Source organism: Danio rerio, chromosome 11 (assembly GCF_049306965.1).
Source record: "Danio rerio strain Tuebingen ecotype United States chromosome 11, GRCz12tu, whole genome shotgun sequence".
Taxonomy (NCBI): domain Eukaryota; kingdom Metazoa; phylum Chordata; class Actinopteri; order Cypriniformes; family Danionidae; genus Danio; species Danio rerio.
This window is the reverse complement of record NC_133186.1, coordinates 27,883,290-27,903,148: the sequence shown is the minus strand read 5'-3', so window position 1 is coordinate 27,903,148 and position 19,859 is coordinate 27,883,290. Positions and strand designations below refer to the sequence as shown.

Here is a 19,859-nt window from a genome sequence, read left to right as displayed (position 1 = left end):
GAGAAAGAGAGAGAGGGAGAGCGAGACTTGCACACACTCTCATAGTAAAGCGGAGGCAACTGCGCTTTTACACCAGCCACGCATTTTGCGCGTGAGTACTGTGATTTACACGGATTGAAGAATTACATTTCGACCAAAACTTTACACTTTTTGTGGGGGAGGATTTTCGCCTCGCTCGGAACTCCGGTTCTTTCTGGTACGACTTACAGAATCGGACATGAAGCAGTTGAATGGATTACGAGGCGGTGTTTTACGCTTTCGGAACTGACACGGACTGTCGCGACTCACATTTATGAATCTGTTGTGATTAAACTGCCCAGGTTTAAACATGGAGGCTCCTTCCAGCTTTCAGCCGCATCCAGGACTTCAGCAAACTCTCAAGCAGTTTCACTTGAGCTCCATGAGCTCCCTCGGCGGACCGGCAGCCTTCTCGGCCCGGTGGCAGCAGGACATGCTGTTCAAAAAGGACGGTAAGAGCGCCGAGGTGCTCGTGAACCTCCCCGCGCAGACGCCCCCGGTCATGCCGGGACCCCTGTTCATCCCGTCCGACCGCTCCACCGAGAGGTGCGAGACGGTCCTGGAGCGGGAGACTATTTCGTGCTTCGTGGTGGGCGGCGAGAAGCGCCTGTGCCTGCCGCAGATCCTCAATAGCGTCCTGCGAGACTTTTCCCTCCAGCAGATCAACTCTGTGTGCGACGACCTGCACATCTACTGCTCCAGGTGCACGGCGGACCAGCTGGAGATCCTCAAAGTTATGGGCATCCTGCCCTTCTCGGCCCCCTCGTGCGGACTCATCACACAAACAGACGCCGAGCGCCTCTGCAATGCCCTCATCTACGGCGGCACGTTCCCCCCGCACGCCGACAAAGAGTTGTCCTGCTCCATTGAGCTGGAGCGCACAGAGAAGAGCTTCAAAGTTTACCACGAATGCTTTGGGAAGTGCAAGGGCCTGTTCGTACCCGAACTCTACACCAGCCCCAACGCGGCGTGCATACAGTGCTTGGACTGCAGGCTCATGTTCCCGACCCACAAGTTCGTGGTGCACAGTCATAAAAGGCTGGAGAACAGAACCTGTCACTGGGGCTTCGACTCGTCCAACTGGAGGGCTTATATTCTTCTAGATCAAGACTATAGCGAGAAAGAGGAGAACAGCACACTGCAGCAGCTCCTCACTGAGTTAAAGGGAAAATTTGAAATGGGGAACAAGCACAAGACATCTTACAAGGTGAGCTCAGCCCTTCAACATGCAAATCTGCATGAAAATCTAGTGCTCCAGAGTTATTGTGCAATATTTTACTCCTATATGTTTATGAATGGTGTGTAATTTTACTTTATTGATTCTCATACTTTTGTATTGATCTTTTGCACTGTCTTGTGCGCAATTTGATCACACACCACCTATTAAGCTTGCCATCACCTAAAAATGTCCTATATCTGTGGTTTGTAATTAGTTTTTTCTACAAGACCCAGATTTAAACATACACAGTAGTGATCACTAATTTTTTTTTATTGTAAAAGCAAAAATGTTTTGAGACCATCCATGTGGACCTTAGATCTCCAACAATTTATTAATTTAAAAAGTACTTAAAATGAGTCGAGACAAGGTGACCTCAGCGTAATAATCTGGCCTCTAGTGCTTCAAACATATTATTGTGTAATTTTTTACTCCCATATATTTATTACTGCTGTGTAATTTTTCTTTATTGATTTTCATATATTGATCTTTTTTCCTGTCTTTGGTGCAATATGATCACACAACACCTATTACACTTGGTGTCACATCAGAAAACTGTCCTATAGCTGCGGTTTTACTTGCTGTTCAGATTTAAAGTAGCGACCACATTAAAATGGCTATTCAATCAAGAAAAAATGGTTCACGTCAAATAGTTTCATTGCACAAACACGCTGTACAATGCAAACCTTGCCTTTCCTTTCAGTCTATATTGTTTGTTCAATTTTAACATAAGGATAATGGGTACTATTTAATACCCATAGACCCTTTTATTGAACAGTTCTTAAAATAAAACCTATTTTGTTTGTATAAAGAACATTCCAGTAATCTTAAATGTTTTTTCTGGGTTATAAAAAAAGGTTATATGGATGTTAAAGATTCCAATTAGGAGCACATACACTGGTATAAAGCCTTTATGTTTAAGAATATGTTTTTGAATGCAGCACAAGCTCTCCTCTGTCAGAAACATGGGAAGTTTTATCCCCCTTTCGAATCATTTTGCATCATTCTTTACCAACTTTTTAAGATCATAACAGACCAACTGAAAACCACTGACCTATTGGTGACTTCCAATGCCATCTTGGGGGAAAAAAGTGCACAGTCGGACCACCAACCAACCTCCCCAGTGCATTTGTCTTGTGCCTCTGGATGCACTCAGGGCCATCTGCATATGATAAATGGAGCCTCAATTATGTATTTTATAGGAGCCAGAGATAGATGGGAACGCTTGGGGAAGCCAGCCGAGGAGGAGGAGGATAAGGGTGCTGTGTAGGACATTGTTTTGTGTGTGTGTTTTGGGTGGGGGGCAGGTTGGGGTTGAGGTCAATCTCCAAAAAGCAGTTGTTGTGGGGTCAGCGCTGCCCTTGGTCTGATCAGGCTCCTCACCAGGGTCAGAGACACGGCAAGCGGACAAAAGCATGGCAGTCTCGGGCTGGCTGCTCCTTCCACGCAGCAGCTGTTGAGTGTGATTGTGCTAATGGGTCTACACACATATATGTATGTGTTACCATGGTGTCACTTCGTCGGGCTTGGGATGCATGGTGTGGCGAATGCAGTTTCGTTAATGTGGGAAATGTGAGAGACATGGCACATTTTAGAAATGCAGCGTCATGTATATTTAATAAAAATGGCTTCTCTATATGAAAATGCTGGCTGATGTTTTGTCATGGCTGACTTGCCCTTTGGTGCACCTTGCATCTGGTTAGTTTAAAAAAGTGTAGCTTTTATGTACAGTTATCATTAGATGGTTTGATGTAACCGTGCATGCATAGCCTATATTTGTTTAAAATGTGTAGTAAGCATATTCCACTATCAGGATGTTCGTACAGTGCAGTAGTCGTAATGTATCCAGTAGGGTGGATTTTGTACAGTTTCTATGGTTCATTGTCAGAAGTGTCCCAGTTAGCAAGCTGGCTGGGTCCATGGGGAACGGTGTAAGAGTGAACCTGTATATTAGCCATCACCGCATGAGGTTGCTTGCAAAAAATTCAAGAAACAACAGCTAAGCACTTTTCATCAAACCTCAGTTTAATTGAAGCTTCTTATTTATTTGTTTTTGTAATTAAAACATTTAACTCTTAAGCTCTTTTCCTGTCTTGGAGAGAATATTTGCTTCATTTTGTATCTTGCAGAGAGTGTATTTTAGAGAATTACTGCTTCCAAATATTACTTTGATGGGAGACTGGTTGCCATGGTTAGAAGGTTTCTGAATCCTCAGGATTTTTATGTAATATACTTGTTCGCTGCAGTCAGGGCATACTGAGTTTGCTTTATTTTTAATCATGTTGGAGGATCTGAATTACAACTGGGCCGAAAAACAATATTATATTGAATTGCGATAAAATTTATGTTAATAAAAATAATAAGCTCCGGACTTTTTTACTCTAAATTGATCTATGAGCCAATCACACAGCAGAAATGTGCAACAATGGGAATCTTAAAGTGTGTTGATTAGGCATGGGCGGGTATAAGATTCTAAGATAACTTTGGAGAAAAATATCACTGTATCACGGCATTGTGATAACTGCACTAAAACATATATATATATATATATAACAATTAAAACAATATATTAAATTTTTTGAGAGATTTATAATATATATATATTTTTTTTAATTTGGAGCAGTAAACACATTAGGCTAAATAATGAAAATAAATTATTGACTTCTGTTGTCTTCATTAGTTTCAAAAACACTGATTTCTTTACAATTTAAAACAGCATCGTTGGAGATCTTTTCTGCTGGAGATACTATTCTAAAAAAATGTAAATAAAAAATTGTACACATACTTTAGGAATGGTATTACAGAAAATTTTGGAGGTTTTAAAACCCTGACTTTTCCAAACTGTGGTATACCTTAAAAACGATTATCATCTCATGCCTAGTGTTAATATTAGAGACTTACCAAATTTTTGGCCACCAAAAATGTATTTGCTGAAAATGTTAGCCATTTAATGGGCCCTCTAATTGTGGCTTCAGTCTTTGTTTGGGAACTCTTTTAAATCTGGAAGTAGGGTTGGGGGATTAACCGAAAAGTAATCAAAGTCAACATTCATAACCTATTATCGATCTATTTTTTTCAGAATAATTTTTTCAATTACTTTCCCTACCGTGTGTGGAGTCACGTGACCCCACTTTGTCAAGGCTAATTTATAGTTATTATATTAGGATTTCTATATATTATATTATTCTGATATTATACGTCTGCCAAGAGACCGTGTACGGTACGGCGCAGCCTTTGTATACCTGTGCACCTCAAAAAATTTAACTACACGTCAGCGTTACGTAGCAAAACTCTTTGTGATTGGTTGGTTTGGTATCACTGATGAGGGTGGGTGGCGGAGAGAGCCGCGTTTTAGCCAATGTGTGTTTTAATTTCAGTAGTTCAGCGTTGATGCTCAATAAATAATCAGAGATAGATAGTGCATGTTTACTTCAATTATTTTAAAATCAAGTAATGCACCCTACATTTAAAAATCTCTAACTTGTAACTTGAATTATGAGGGCAAAAACATAAAATAAATAAATAAAATAATCGTTCATTAATTGTAATCGAGTTAAAATGTTTTTGATTTTAGGCCAAATCACTCAGCCCTATCTAGAAGCATTAAAAACTTATATGGAAATATATATTGTTATCCGTCAATATGGAAAATAATTATCGAGCTTGCATTTTTGCCATATCGTCCGGTTATAATCTGAATTCATGTCTGGACTAGCTGAAATAATGGGGTAGATGGCTGGAAGATGGTGGCGAGTTTCTCATTAAGAATCTGTCGCCTCTGTCCGCCAGGGCCTTGACGTGCCGTCAAAGGGCCGTGACATGTGACCTCTCTCCAAAGCCAGTCAGCCAACAACCCCACCCCCTTTCCTTTCAGACAGTCCGGTCATTCGTGCGGCCCATGATTCTGCTACTGGACAGATGGTTGTTTGATAAAAGACAGAAAAATATATTACAAATAAAAAGATAACCAAAAATCACACTAGATTACATTTTGCTTGTGTCATTTGTGGGGTTTTAAACGTACTGTTTTTATCCAGTGTTGTCCTCTTCTATTTTTTATTATTTTCATATTCTAATATTAATTTGACATAAATTTTATTGTATTACTTTATTTTAAAGTACTTTTTTCACATTTATTAAGTTTAATATCCAAGACTGAATATTCCTCAGAATTTTGTTAAATGTCATGCCAATTAATTCCCTGATTTAATTATAATTTTCATATTTTAATATTAAATTTTGTATACTAATGTTTTGTGTTCCAGTTTTATCAGTATTGAATGAACCGATGCACCTTGTGTTGTTTAATTTGAGTTCCAGCCTCCTCTTTAACTGCATATTTCAAGTGCATGTGTATTGTCCTGCCAGAAATGAAGTAAGACTCCAGCGAGAAAAGTGCTGTGTAATAAATTGGATGCAGTGGGGCTGCGGAGCTTGGGGTGGGGGGATATCAAACTCCCCTTTGTTCTGCTCTCTCACTTTATCAAATTACAGATGACTCCCAACCTGAGACCAAACCAATCAACTGAGTGTCCGACCCAAGGTGGCTGCGGCCAAAATAAATGCACACGGCCTGGGGGATGGAGGTCACAATGTGCGTGCGAGTTTGCATTTATAATGCCAGGATCAGCTGTGGGGAAAGGATTAAAATGAACGCACAGCCTACTCATTTCCATTCCCATCTGTCTGCTGACCTCGCCGTTGCAACCTGCACTGACCAGCCATGCTCTGCTTCCAGACTGCCAGCAATTTCATCCCATTTCCCCAGCCTCCTCCCCACCCAAACATTGCAAGTGCTACTTATTCATCCATTGCAGCCAGGCAGGCCTATTCATCCAGAGTCCATAGCACATCACGTCAGCCCTCAGCCGGCACACAACCCCCGCTGCTCAGAATCAGATGCTCAAACAACACTGGCTGCCTGGGGTTTGACTTAGCTGAGTCAAAATCTACTTTCAGACGCCTATTCTCTGAATTTTAAAAGGGCCGCTTGATGGCTTAACAGTCCCCAAGAGATGCTGTCTCATCCCCTCCCTGGAGGGATGGAGGTGAGGGGGTGGTCAGAGGCTCTCAGAGGTTGTGCCCTCTATTCTCTGCTGTGTGACCTCTTGTTTAAAGGGCGTCAGCTGGAGCTCTCCACTGGCTGATGCTGAGGTGAAGACCTGCCACCTCTTTTGTTCACAACAGCTTTGTTACTCAAGCCGTCATCTCTTATTGTGTCTCTGGCTTCATTTCGGTGCCCGCTGCACGACCGATGGCTCCATGATAATGAGTTTGTTGTTGTACCGCACAATAATGGATGACATAAAAAGCTGTCTGGGAAGAGTTGATCATAACTGTAGAATTTGTCAACAGAGGGAGTAAAAAGAACATTTTTGTCTTGTTCTTTTGACAGTTTTTAGGGCTGCAGGATATTGGATAAAACCTTTTGGTCCATTTCCACTGAGGGGTAGTCAATTGTTTCCGTTTTCAGTGTCAAAAGTTGTGAATGGTACCAAATTAGTTAACTGTACCATGCCACTTTTTAAAATCCTTTCAAAAGGGAACCAAGCATACTAAGTAGAAAACTGATGGATTTACAGATAGTCACTTTTGCATAGTATGCAATTTGATGATTTTTTTTTTTATCAAAATGCATCCATGATCTACTTTTGAAGAAATATTGTGGGATCCTGCTACAGCACACATTGTATCCTGCAATTTTGGCACCTCTGTCTCAATAAGCTTTATAACGCAACATACATTCACATCATATTAACTCAGTGATAGAGCTGGGCGATTTGGCCTAAAATCAAAAACTTGATTAATTGAACTTTTTAACTCTGCTACGATTAATGAATGATCATTTTATTTATTTATTTAACAAGTTTTGTATGGTAAATATGCTGATATTTTTGAATGAAGGGCGCATTACTTGATTTTTAAATATTAAAAAAAAACTTGTACCATCTGCTAACTATTGAAGATCAACGTTGAACAAATTAAATTAAAACACATTGCTTAAAACCAACAGTCACCTTTTTCTTATAAAAAAGTAAAAACTAATAACGTGCACTTTTGGAAACAAAATTTATTATTTTCACTGTTAAATTTGTAATATTTAAAAGTAGAAAATAAGCAGTAAATAATATTTTAAACATTGAGTTTCTTGAATCTTTTCTAAACAAATAATTGAATGTAAATAATCATTTTATTGTAATGGAAATGTAATGTAATGGAAAATATGTCTTCTCTGGCACAGCTTCCAATTATCGTCAATGTAGTGCAAACTTGCACATGTAGTTATATTTTTTGTGAGGTGCACAGATATGTGATGGATATGTGCGTTCAACGCAGAAGTGTAAAGTAGCCAGGGTCATGTGACTCCACACGTGGTAGGGAAAGTAATTGAAAAAATAGACCTGGAAAAATTTGATCGATTATAGGTTCTGTTTGTCGATTTCAATTACTTTTTGAGTCTAGTCAGTGGCAAAGTTACACTTACAGGACACTGGACTAATACGTTTTTAAAACGGCTAACACATCTTATAGGCGACTATTTAGTAAGACTATAAATTAATAAGGACTGTGATTTTCTAAATTATTATTAAACAAATGATTCATTGCTAAATAAGAAACAGCAAAGGGTGCCAATGTGCGTTAATGATTTACATTGCAAAAGCAATTTAGTCACGGATGTTAATTCTAGGTGAAATAGGGGCTTTTGTAATTAAAACTTAGTTTTATTTACAGTATAATTTTATGTAGTGCAACTGTGCAACCCAAATCTGTACACTTTTGTTTCTGTCTGCTGCCAACATGAAATGGTCCTCTTAGGTGTAGTGTTGATTTGCTACTACAGTAATATTGATCTTTAATCAGTATGTAATTAGCGTTGAGTGTCACCAAATCAGGCGTCTGCTTTCTGAGTAAATCTCTATGAAGTCTGATGACGGCATCAGTTAAGGTTTAGAGTTGCGCAGGCTGGCACTGCCACCAGTCTGTGGGAACAGATGGCAGAATGATGGTGGTGTTGTTTTATGATCAGTTTCTCAGATCAGGCCCCTTAGTCGATAGCGATCATCAGCTTCATGATTAATATGGCAACCCATCTGCTCTGGAGATGGAAAATCCTGGAGTACACAGCTGTCACTGTGCAACAAACCCAGTGTCTTAATTGAGCCCCTTGCAAGTCCGCTAATCCGCTATTGCTTGGCGAAGTCCAACTTTCATTCCGATGGAAATGGCTTAAATGTAGCTTTAATTTAGTGTCGCTCTTCCTCATTACATACATGTCCTTGTATGACTTGCTATATTCCCTCCCTGATTCATGAGCTGGAGGATTCATTTTTATTTAATCTGTTTGGAATTTCAATCATTTCTTGGCCTGCTCGAGCAAATTTGGACTATTAAAAAGCCTGATCTGAATGTGCTCGAATTACTGATACGCACCCATTTTTATTTCATCCAAAAGAAATGGTGAGGAATCCAAACAAACCGTACTCTAGCATTGTGTCTTGCCCACAGTGATTCTTTTAAAATTACAATTTAGTCCAATAAAGCCATCTAAACCACTGCTGAAGGAATCAGAGATGTACTTGAGCGCGTTTACTTCCTACAGATGTCGGCTTTTGTTAGAGTTGCTCGGGGAAGGTTGAGGACTGTGTGGTGAAGATGTTTCCTCAGGGTCTGTCAGTGGGATGATGTAGCTTCGGTCTGCGTGCGTGTGCCATATGACAAACTGGCATGTTGCTCTCGCCTACGAACCTCCCACTGACCGCCCCCAAAGCTACCATGAGGATAAGCTCATGAATCTCAAATGAAGCTGATTTTGCAATCTTTAGATATCATATGGATGCACACGTATCACTGTTGCTGGGTCACATCTCATGTATTGGTGCTGACTTGTGGCATCGTATGTTTGTCCTCTGGTAATTACCAAGTAGGCATGGGATGATAACCGGTTTCAAGGTATACCGCAGTTTGGAAAAGTCAAGGTTTTAAAATCTGCCAAAATTTTCTGTTATAACCCATTGTATGGTATGTGTAGGATTTTTTCTAAAAATAGATATCCAAAGATGCCATTTTAAATTGTAAAGAAATCAGTGTTTTTAAAACTAAAAAATACAGCAGAAGTCAATGAACTATTTGAATTATTTAGCCTGACGTGTTTACTGCTTCAAAATACATAAAATGTCTCTCAAAATAAAATATATTGTGTTCATAGGGGAAAAACTTTAAATTTTTTTTACCTAGACATTTAAAAAACATATATAAGAGCAGTAATCACAATCTAAACTGTGATATTTTTATCCAAGGTTATCATACTGTCAGAATCTTATACCAGCACATGCCTTTTACCAAGCGTAATTATAATGTGTTTTGTAATAAAATTGTTGTACTATTAGTAGTGGCTATACTGAAGTCAGAGCTGTGGTCTAGTTAGCGCACATGACTTATTGTGTTGTACTACTAAGTAGGTGAAGTGAGTTCAAATCTATCCGCTTACTCTGTTTCCCAAACTTGCTCCCCCCTCATCATTTCCTGTCCAATCTTGGCTTTCCTCTAAGATCTTAAAGTGGAAAAAATGAAAGTTTCTCCATTACTTGCTTGAACTTGTGTCTTATTTTCTTCTCTACTATCTCACGCTCATGACACTCATGAGCAAAAGAAACAAGCATTGCAAAAGTGAAAGTGTTCCTTTTGCACTATCATGCACTCTAAATGTGAAAAACTAAAAGAAATGTAAGTTTTAATTCACTGAAAATCTTCCTTCCTTGTTCACTAGAAAAGTAGATCCTGTTTCATGAATATTATTAACATGCATTTTCAGTGATCAGATCATGAGTGGTCAATTCATCTGGTGCATAAGCGTCCACCTGTGTTCAGACTTTAAGAATGCAGAGAAGAATAAATACCTTGTTTCAGTGTGCTTACACATAACATTCCACATAATCATTACGTTTGGTTAGTATTAGATGTTTTTGTTCAAATGTATTCAACTACAGCGTTTAAGGCTCATTAATACTTCTGCGTCAAGCGCATGCGTGTTCCGGCATATGCACAGTCGCATAGCCCTCGCCATGGCTGACACCGATGCTGACGCACACCTTTCAAAAAATGTAACTATACGATGTAACGACGTGAAGCACAAGCTCAGTGATTGGTTAGCTTGTGTAGTGAGGGCAGTGCTGAGAGCCGTGAGCGCAGTGGAGCGAGTGTTTATAAGTGTCGAACCTTGTAAAGGAGTTCCAGATGGAAACTTTTGTTTTGTGTTTACCTTATGATTAAAGTTGTTGCAGGCCGCCGGTTCCCACCTCTAAATAAGCGAGTTTTAGCTTCTTGTACATTAAGGTAGCATTCAGAAAAAGCTAAACACCCTGAAGAAACACAACACAGAGGAACATAAAAGCCTACTGCCAGTTAATGTTTCGGACGTGTTATTGCAGAGCAACACAAATTGCACGCAGAAGTATACATTCACAACTACACACAAGGCACGCACTGTGGGTCACGCTGATCACTCGACGCAGAAGTAGAGACCAGCCTATACACTACAGGAGCAATCCAAATATTCTGAAATTAATCAAACGATCAATACTTTTAATACTTTGTTTACCCCTGTTTAGTGTCATTCAACTGCAGTCGAATTGACAAAAAAAAAATTTGATACAAGGTGTAAATGAGCCCATTGTAATTTGAAATTTTACCAAACCAGTTTGAACTGCTGTGTTTTCTTACTAATCTGCTTCTCTAATTTAACCAACCATGTCAAAGTGTCATTGAGTAGCCCACTAATCAATAATCAGTAAGCATGACACAAGTTTTGGTTTGTCATGTGAATGGAAAAGACTTTTAATGTAGTGCAAGACTACACTAAATTCTTACTTTTATGGTGGTTTTAAGCTTGAAAGCTCTGGCCCTCATTCATGTAATTGCACATTATTCCCATTTGCTTTGGTGGATCCATAGAAGCAAGCACGTCCTAAGGCATCAGAGCGTGTATATAATGAATTTTCATTTTAAGGTGAACGGCTGCTTATGTATATAAAATGGCAGTAGTTTAATTAAATTACTAGCAAACTGGCTTTTGCACATTTGATTCTTTACTAGGCTTAGGGGAGAAAAGCTTCAGTTTTTTGTATGTGAGCTGTCTGGGCATTTATAAAAAGAGGGATTTTGTGTTTTTAAGCAGCCCGTGGCCTCTCGTTCACTCCTCTGAGGCACGCAGACGGCTCTCGCTCCACGCCCAAGCAGCATTATTCAGAAAACTTCTGTGATTGGAGAGTCAGCGTAGTTGCTAAGCAAAGCTGCTCTTCCTTTGCTAAATAAGAACTTGATGCTTCCTGGCTGGTGGGCTGAGGGGAGCGTGCCAGCTCTCTCATGCTCGCTCACTCACCGCTCACTCTGCCTGTCTTTCTCTCGCTCACACGCACACATGCACTTTCTCTCTTTAACACATACACAAACAAGTCTCTGCAACACTCGTATTCAGGCCTTCTTGTGGCGATTGTGTTACCGTGGCTCAAGCCTAGCCTTGCAAAAAAGGGAGAAGAAATGATGATGTCAGGATGACCTGATCCATAACCTCCATTTCCCTATGCCTCTCGGCTTCGGATGAGTGCAAGTCTGTCTCTCCCTCTCTCTGCTCTCTGGGTGGTGCAAGGATGGAGGTTTTCCTGCGTTTGCCCTCCTTGTGTTTAAGGGTTTGGGTTATGAGGCACGTTCAGATTTTTCCAGAAAGGCTGATTCACTCCTCCAGCCCTCAGACAGCTGGCAAGACCTCCATTTTCCACTCGCTGCGATGGTCCACCACAACATGGTGTTTCAGAAATGCTTCTGGAACGCTCTCCAAGATGGCGTTCACAAAAACGGAAAGTTTTGTGGCTGGAGAGGTTGCATAGAGTGCTCTAGCTTTCTAAGGCTAATGCTATCAAGTATCATGTCTAGTCAGTGAAAATCAACTGTTTAAAAATGTTCCCTTTTCCACGCTTCAGCAAGTCGAATGCATAATACATGCAGAGGAACTGCAGTTGCTTAAAGAGGTGGTTCACCCAAAAAGTAATGCTCATTTGCTCACTCCTGTGTGGTCTAAATTTTTCATGTAGTGACAGAAAGTTTTAGGCTTTATAAACTCAATGTTTCCACTGAGCATTACGGTTAAGTTCAGTAAAGTACAGTATGGTTTGGTAAGGTCACTTAGATTTTTCTCTGCACACAGTACCATTTCAGTCGGTGGGGTGTACGCTGTGCTTAATTTATGAATTGTGAGGTCCCGGAACAGATCGGGATAATGGATCTGGCATGTTACCCGTGGATGGAGAGGTGCCACGCACGAAAATGGAGAGAGAGGCGGAGGTTGGTGCGGTGGAAGGCGGAGGGATGTCTCGGACGAAAGTGAAGAGGGTTGGGACTGGGGAGTAGTGGAAGAAAGTAAAAGTAAACAGCAGACCGTTGGGGGGGGGAGCAGTTGAGGAGAGGGATCAGTAAAATATGGTGCTAGATCAGATTTCAGAGGTTCCGGATCCGCCGTGTTCCAGCACAAATTAAGCCCTGGGTGTACGACAAAGTTGCGATTGACGCCATTCTCTATCAGAAGAATATAGATGTGCGGCATGTTCACGCAATTAGAGAGGGAAAGCGGCACCTCTCATTAGCTATGTTTCCATTCACCTATTTTTATGCACATTTTAAATACATTTTATGGATACATTTTGAAAATGCAAATAAACTATAATGCAAACACTTTCACCAAACAATGTTCCAGTATGTGCATTAAAAAGAGTCATGTGATTTTGTTATAAGAAATTGTGATGATAAAAAATGTGTGTGAATAGACAAACCAGGCTGAGCACATTGTAAAACATCTGAAATGTTGTTTAGGTTAATGTAAAGCGCCTCACCCATTTCAGTATTACTGTTATTATTAATTACCTCCAGAATCAAGAGCGTCTATGCTCCATGCCTTTAAACGCCACCATGTGTTCATTGCATGTCGCCATTTGTCTTCTGAGGTGCAAGTAACTTATTCAATAGAGAAAAAGATCACGCAGCTTCTCCTACCACAACAAATTCTGTTTTTACTTTTGATATTTATGCCAGTTAATCAGGAAGTGACGATTTTGTTCACTATCTCACTGGATGAAAAGTTTTACGCATAAATTTAATTCACATCTTTGGATGGAAACAGCTATTGTTTATGCACATTTTAGACACCCTAATAAATAATGTATAATATAGGTTGGATTCTGTTATTGCCTCTTGGCAAGATAGCTTTTTTTAATGGTTTCAGTTATGCTTTTTCAAAGTGGTACAGGTTACGTTTTTATATTTCATCATTCATTCATTTTCTTTTCGGCTTAGTCCCTTTATTAATCTAGGGTCGCCTTAGCGGAATAAACCGCTAACTTATCCAGCATATGTTTTACACAGCAAATTCCCTTCCAGCTGCAACCCATCACTGGGGAACATCCATACACTCATTCACACACATACACTGCGGACCATTTTAGCTTACCCAATTCGCCTGTACCACATGTGTTTGGACTGTGGGGAAAACCGGAGAGAAAACGCACGCGAACACGGGGAGAACATGCAAACTCCACACAGAAATGCCAACTGACCCAGTTGAGGCTCAAACCAGCAACCTTCTTGCTGTGAGGCGACAGCACTACCTACTACCTAACTTTTTTTTATTGTTCTGTCATTTTGTTTTTAATGTAAAACTATTACATATGTTTAAAATCAAAAACTTTTTTCAATTATTTTTAAGTCCAAGAAGTTTTTATTATTATTTTGTGCTTTATTTTTTGGTTACTGATTGATTACCATAATAACACTTTAACATGTTGAAATATGAGTTTTCATGTACATTTCTAAACTAGTAGTGTTTTGAAAGTTATGAATGCATAATAATTGTGATAACTGTGATTATTTCTCAGACTATAATCGTACAACCAAAATCTATAATTGTTGCGGCCCTACTCCCTTCAATATTTCTTGTTGCATGTTGAATGTGGTTGTGTTGAATGTTCTTTTATTGTAATTTAATATTTAAAAAAAATACAAAAGCATTGTAACAAAAAAGCTTTAAATTTTTTTTTTGTTGAACCCTCTTTTCTTGTTACACTTTTCTGCGAGTTAAAAAACAAAACAGCGATTAATAAAAGTGACCGTAAAAAGGATACAGATGGGAGAAGGAAACTTGGTCTTTTATGCTTCTCCTGTGGCACCAACAAGCAGACCTCTTGTAAGCCATCTCCCCCAGTGGCTTGAGTGTATGCCAGATTTCTGCTTGGCACTGGAGATCAGGTATTAAATGCTAGCGAAGCACAATGAAATGTGGTGTGCTGTTAAACACGTACTAAATTTCTGCTATTGGAGCCTTTAGCAATGCGACGCCGAGGCCTGGAGCGAGAGCCCATATCAAACGCATTCAGCACGGCTGCCTCCTCACTCTATACAGCACAGCAAGGTTTGTGTGGGACTATTTATCCAGTACCAAAACTGCTGCCACTTTCTCCTTTTTTTTTGCGGATGACACCCCCTCACTGGCTACTCTAATTCCAAGCATCTGTTCCATCGCTTCGCTCTCTTTTTCTATTCTCTCCATTTCTCTAGAAGGAGCTTTATTCAAACAGCCTGATGTGTTGTTACAGACATGTCACCCTCAATTACTCAGTTGTGCTCTGCATTGGCTTCTTTCTCGCTTCTAATCCGTCCATTCTCTCTCTCTCTCTCTCTCTCTCTCTCTCTCTCTCTCTCTCTCTCTCTCTCTCTCTCTGTCTGTTTCTCTCTGTCTCTGCAGTTAGCAGGACCGTCAGTGGAAAGACCGTCGGCTCAGCATATTCTGCTTATTAAAAATCTAGAATTTTTATACTTGGTGTCAATGTGAAATATATTGCACCAATATTTTAAGTATGTATTTGTATGTATTTAAGTGCATCTGTTGTTAATTTTGTCTGTCTGTAGTTTGTTTTCAAGTAAATAATACTTTAATTTGAGTGAAAATACATTATTAGAAAGAAAAATAAACAGCAATGATGTGTTATGTTACAAAAGAAACTATATTTCTAGTGGGCGATGCACGAATAATCGGAAAAAAAATTGCCATCTCGATTTGACCCTACACACCATCTTAATTCTGCTTTTCTATGATTCAGCCGATTATATTTTCAAGGTCAGTAGAGGAGCGTAAACAAAGTCCCTTTAAGGCAAGTCATTTCACTTAGCGGCCCTCTTTGAAACACCTCTCGGGCAGTATGCTCGGGCATTCTCTCTGAATGGGGAATTCTTCAAAACTGCTTGCTAAGCTTGACATTGAATTTCATATTAGGAATCACCAATAAAATTAAACAACAACTGTGTCTTTAGATTCATTTCTGAACATCTAAATCACGCAAAATCTGCAGAAACTCATGTCTGGTCTGAGCCCCTCCCCGGAGAATCGTCAGTCTATAGCGAACGATAATAAACTAATAGGCGGGGCTTTATTCAACATATTAACAGTTACACTTTTCCCCATTCAAAAAGATATGATTGACATGTCTTGTGTATTATATAGTCTTTGGCATAAAGACAGTCGCACAAGTCTTCACATTGTTTTACATACGTTGCTTAGCAACAGGGACACCTCCAAATGGTGTTAAATTGTCATATACTGTATTTATAAGGTATAATTTACCCCAAAATGTCATTTCTCCCTTAATGTAATGACATTTGCGGCCACGAAATCTTGCAAGGGCTGACACACTGTTTGTTTACTACCGAGAGGACCCATCAAAGGACATCATTGTGCCCAACAATGATGTCTACTTTAGTAAACAGAACCTGCATAGGCTGTGAATAAGAGGTAATAAAGTTGTAAATAACGTTCAGAGCGATTGTTTGGTAGCCGCGAGGAAAGTATTATTTTCCTGTATGTTTTTATTTGAAACCGAAAGCATGATCATATCGCATTGTAGAGTTCTAATTACGTCAAGCGTTTGATATGTTTTTTCTTTAAAAGCTTTGAGATAAGATTTACTTTTTGCAAGTATATTAATTTAGAGTGGGTTTCCCAGAATAAAGGCATTAGGGGCTATTTACATTTGACGTCTTTTGCACAAGCAAGTTATTCTCAATGTACAACCGAAACAATGCTGGTGAAAGCAAACTGACACGTGTGCAGAAAGCCAGTCCCTGATCCCGGTTGTTTACATGCAAGTCGACAAAACTAAAGTGTACATCATATAATGATGATGTTACTTTGACTAAGCATGGCTATGGAGCAGAAAGGAGGAATAATGAGTCGGGGAGGTAACTAAGACTTCATAACGTTAATTCTCAGCCATGAGTCGGGGTCTAAGACAATAGATAATTCTATAAAACCTTTTTTTATATGTAAGTATTCATTATTTTATATTTTTTAACATTAATTTAATATTCATGCCAAAGTCTTATATAAATAAGACTTAAAATATAAAAATATTTACAGACACTTAATTGTGTCTTTACGTTGTTTTTCAGTTACATTTAGGATTGATTTCTGTTATTTATTTAGAATAGTAATTGTATAGTAATAATAATAATAACAATAAACAACTTGTTATATTTATTGAAAAAAAAGAAATATATTTAAATGTATTTATAATATTTTTTTAAATTAATTTCTAACAAATGCTTTTTATTCATTGAAGAATCCCGACGAATTGTAGCACTTTCCACAAGTACTAGCACTCTTTAGGGTCACTGTACTTCTAGATCACGCTTATTTTGAGCCCTGGTTGAGTTTTTCTGGCCGGGGTGTCATTCCTCCCTCTCTTTCTGGCTCTTAGGGCAATGTGATAGCGTGCCTGCACCCAGTGTCTGCTTTTATTTATAGTCCACCAGTGACCACAGACATGGGCAGCCCAAGCCCGGGCAGGCCAGAGCTGAGCAGCTTGAAATAGAGAGCTTTTGATGCCATAATGACCCAGCTATTATCAGGTCTGTGTCTTAAAATGGGGACCAGCTATAGTGGTCAAGGAGGACGGAAAGCTAGCTGCTAGCTTACACCATCTCTTACAAAAAAACAAGCTGCTTTGCGGATTATCATTATAAACAGGGTAATCACTGCTCCTTCAGGCAGCAACAGCTTAATTGGCTTCGCCATACACCGGTCTTGGTTTGCTCATCTGTGACTGTCTCCAGGTAGACTCATGAGCTCACCTGGGCGACGGACCACTCAATAGGGCCCTTTTGATTGTCTGGGCCTTCGTTTTGGAGGAGGTGGTGCTGAGGAGTGCATGCAAAAGCTGAAGAGGTTGAGTGTGAATGAAGTGAGGAATGTGTGATTATGGTGTGACTGGACTGACGCACAGAGCTTTGATGTGTGGTAGACGTGAAGTCAGCTTGTAAAAGATTCACTCAGTATGCATATGGGAGGTGAGAGATTCATGACCAGTTGCCAGATGAGGTTTCCAAGTGCCTTTTTTTTCTCTAGACTTCTTTTTAAATAACTTTTTGTTTATAAATGGTACATGCATTTATTTGGTCTGTAAAAATTGAAGATAGTGGTAATATTTTGGTAATATAAATAGTAATATTTTGAAATATTTGTATTGTTAAAATTTTTTATATGAACGCATTTTAAATTGTACTTTATTCAAGAGATTTCAGGACCATTTTTTAAAATGGGAATGCTGGGAATAGGGCTCTGCAATTAACCGCTATCACAATCACAATTTAAAACATTACAATTTAATTTCCCCTGCCCAGAGCAAATGCGTGACTGCCGTCCATGTGTGATAGTCATACTAGCTAATTGAGTGAGCACACTTTCGTTGTTAAAAAGAAAAACAAACAGGAAAGCGTTTATGACTGGGATGATGGCGTCTGCCGCTTCAAAAGCACTAATAAACAATTGAATGCCAACGAAAAACAGGACATTGGTAATATGATAATATTTTGGTTTCAAAGTCACAGGCAACGAACAAAAACAGGTCATTTGTAAGAATTGTTGCCACAGCATGAGGAAAAATAACAACCAGCACCTAAAAAAGCACCACATGCTTTTTGAGGAGTGTCTTGCTAAAGTCAATTGAAAGTATTGCCAATGGCTCTCAATCTAGCAGCAAGCAACTAATTAGTTTGCTGAGTGTTCTGTATTTTTATTATTATTATTATTATTTTGTTTGTATAATAAGCTATACTATATTCTTAATTTGAGTTCAAAATATTAACAGAAAGGAAAAGTCATTTTGTTTGTTTACTGTTTGCTCTAGAAAAAAAACCAGTGCTTCATTTCTGAATATTTAAAAACAAATTTGAATAAATGTTTAACTTGAGTTAATATAATTTCAGTTCCTTTAACTAACCCTCACTGCATCCTAGCAGTAAGAAGCTACAATACAGATCATTTAGCTGAAGCTTGACTACAAAATTAAATTGCAAATCAAAGCGAAATAGTAATATGTGTAAAAAAAAAATCACAATTAGATATTTTCCCAAATCGCACAACCCTAGCTGAAAGCATGATGAATATTTAGCTATTGGTAAAATGCAGTGCTCATGGCTGGCACTTTTTGGTCAGCCGTCCATTCACAGTAGAGGAGGGCGGTGTAAATACCAACCAACTCGCAACATTCCTGTATTCTGACATCAACAAGCCCTACAAATGGGGAAAAATGGATGGGAATGGAATTGCCTCACAATGTATGATCATTTTAGTCAGAATTAGATCTACCTAATTAGTTGCTAGTAATCATGATACAGTGGATATTCAGAATGATCACAACCACAGTTTCAGTAGATCGCTAGAAATTTTAGCAGGCCGAAAATCTCTTATGGTGAGCACATGCTCTTGCAGATCCTGCAATGTGAATGCTGCATGTTTACACAATGCAATGTTGATGCTATAACGACATATTGCGCAGCCCTAGTCCACATGTACATACAGTTTAGTTTAAGGGCAATTTTAGCTTTTTGTATTATTATTTTTCCTGCAGGGCTTGTCTACAAACCCATATGGGCAAAAACAAGTTTAGTTCTGTCTGGAGTCTTATGTAAGCGCATACCGCAGGACATACAAATAAAAACCTAGATGGATATGATAGAAAAGGAATGTCTGGGTCAAACCCTACAAGCCTGAGTTACAAACGCAGTAAAACAGCCGCCGAGGCATTTCTGTCACTTTGAAAAATCTGTGGCTTAGGCATGCTGCTCAATTCACACGTTTTAGCGAGTCCTAACTGTACGGGCCACTGATAGAATTAGTCTTTCCAAAAGGATTAGTCACCCTATCATCAAGCCTTCTTCCTAATTTATCTCCCTTTGTTGTGGTGCAGGCTGCATTAAATGGGATCAGGGGCCTTGGCCAGAGACAGTGGGAGGAAGTGGCCCTTTGTGTGCCTGGCAGGTGCACAGGGGTGTGGAATGACGCTGGCATTTTTCTTACAGGGGGGTTGGGAGGGGGCTTCTGCATGTTTGAGACCAAACCTGCTGGTCTTAAATCAAGCTTCCATGGCGTTTCTTCATCTCTTTCTTTCCTTAACCATCTCCACCGCTGGATAAGTGCTCCTGAGATATCCCAGAAACCCCTGCAACTCCACTTGAACCCTTAATCAAAGGACTCCTCTGGGGTTGGCAGTAAATTCTTCAGGCAAATGTTTTTTGCACTCTCTCTGTC

General features: G+C 39.4%; 1 protein-coding gene across 1 annotated transcript in view; it reads left to right on the top strand.

Moving 5' to 3' along the window:
- Positions 1-19,859, top strand: part of skib (v-ski avian sarcoma viral oncogene homolog b) — a 47,202-nt gene continuing 27,343 nt past the window's right edge. The window contains 1 exon segment of the mRNA NM_130938.1: positions 1-1,225. Within this exon segment, the coding sequence (NP_571013.1) occupies positions 329-1,225 (897 nt within the window). The 5' untranslated portion in view covers positions 1-328.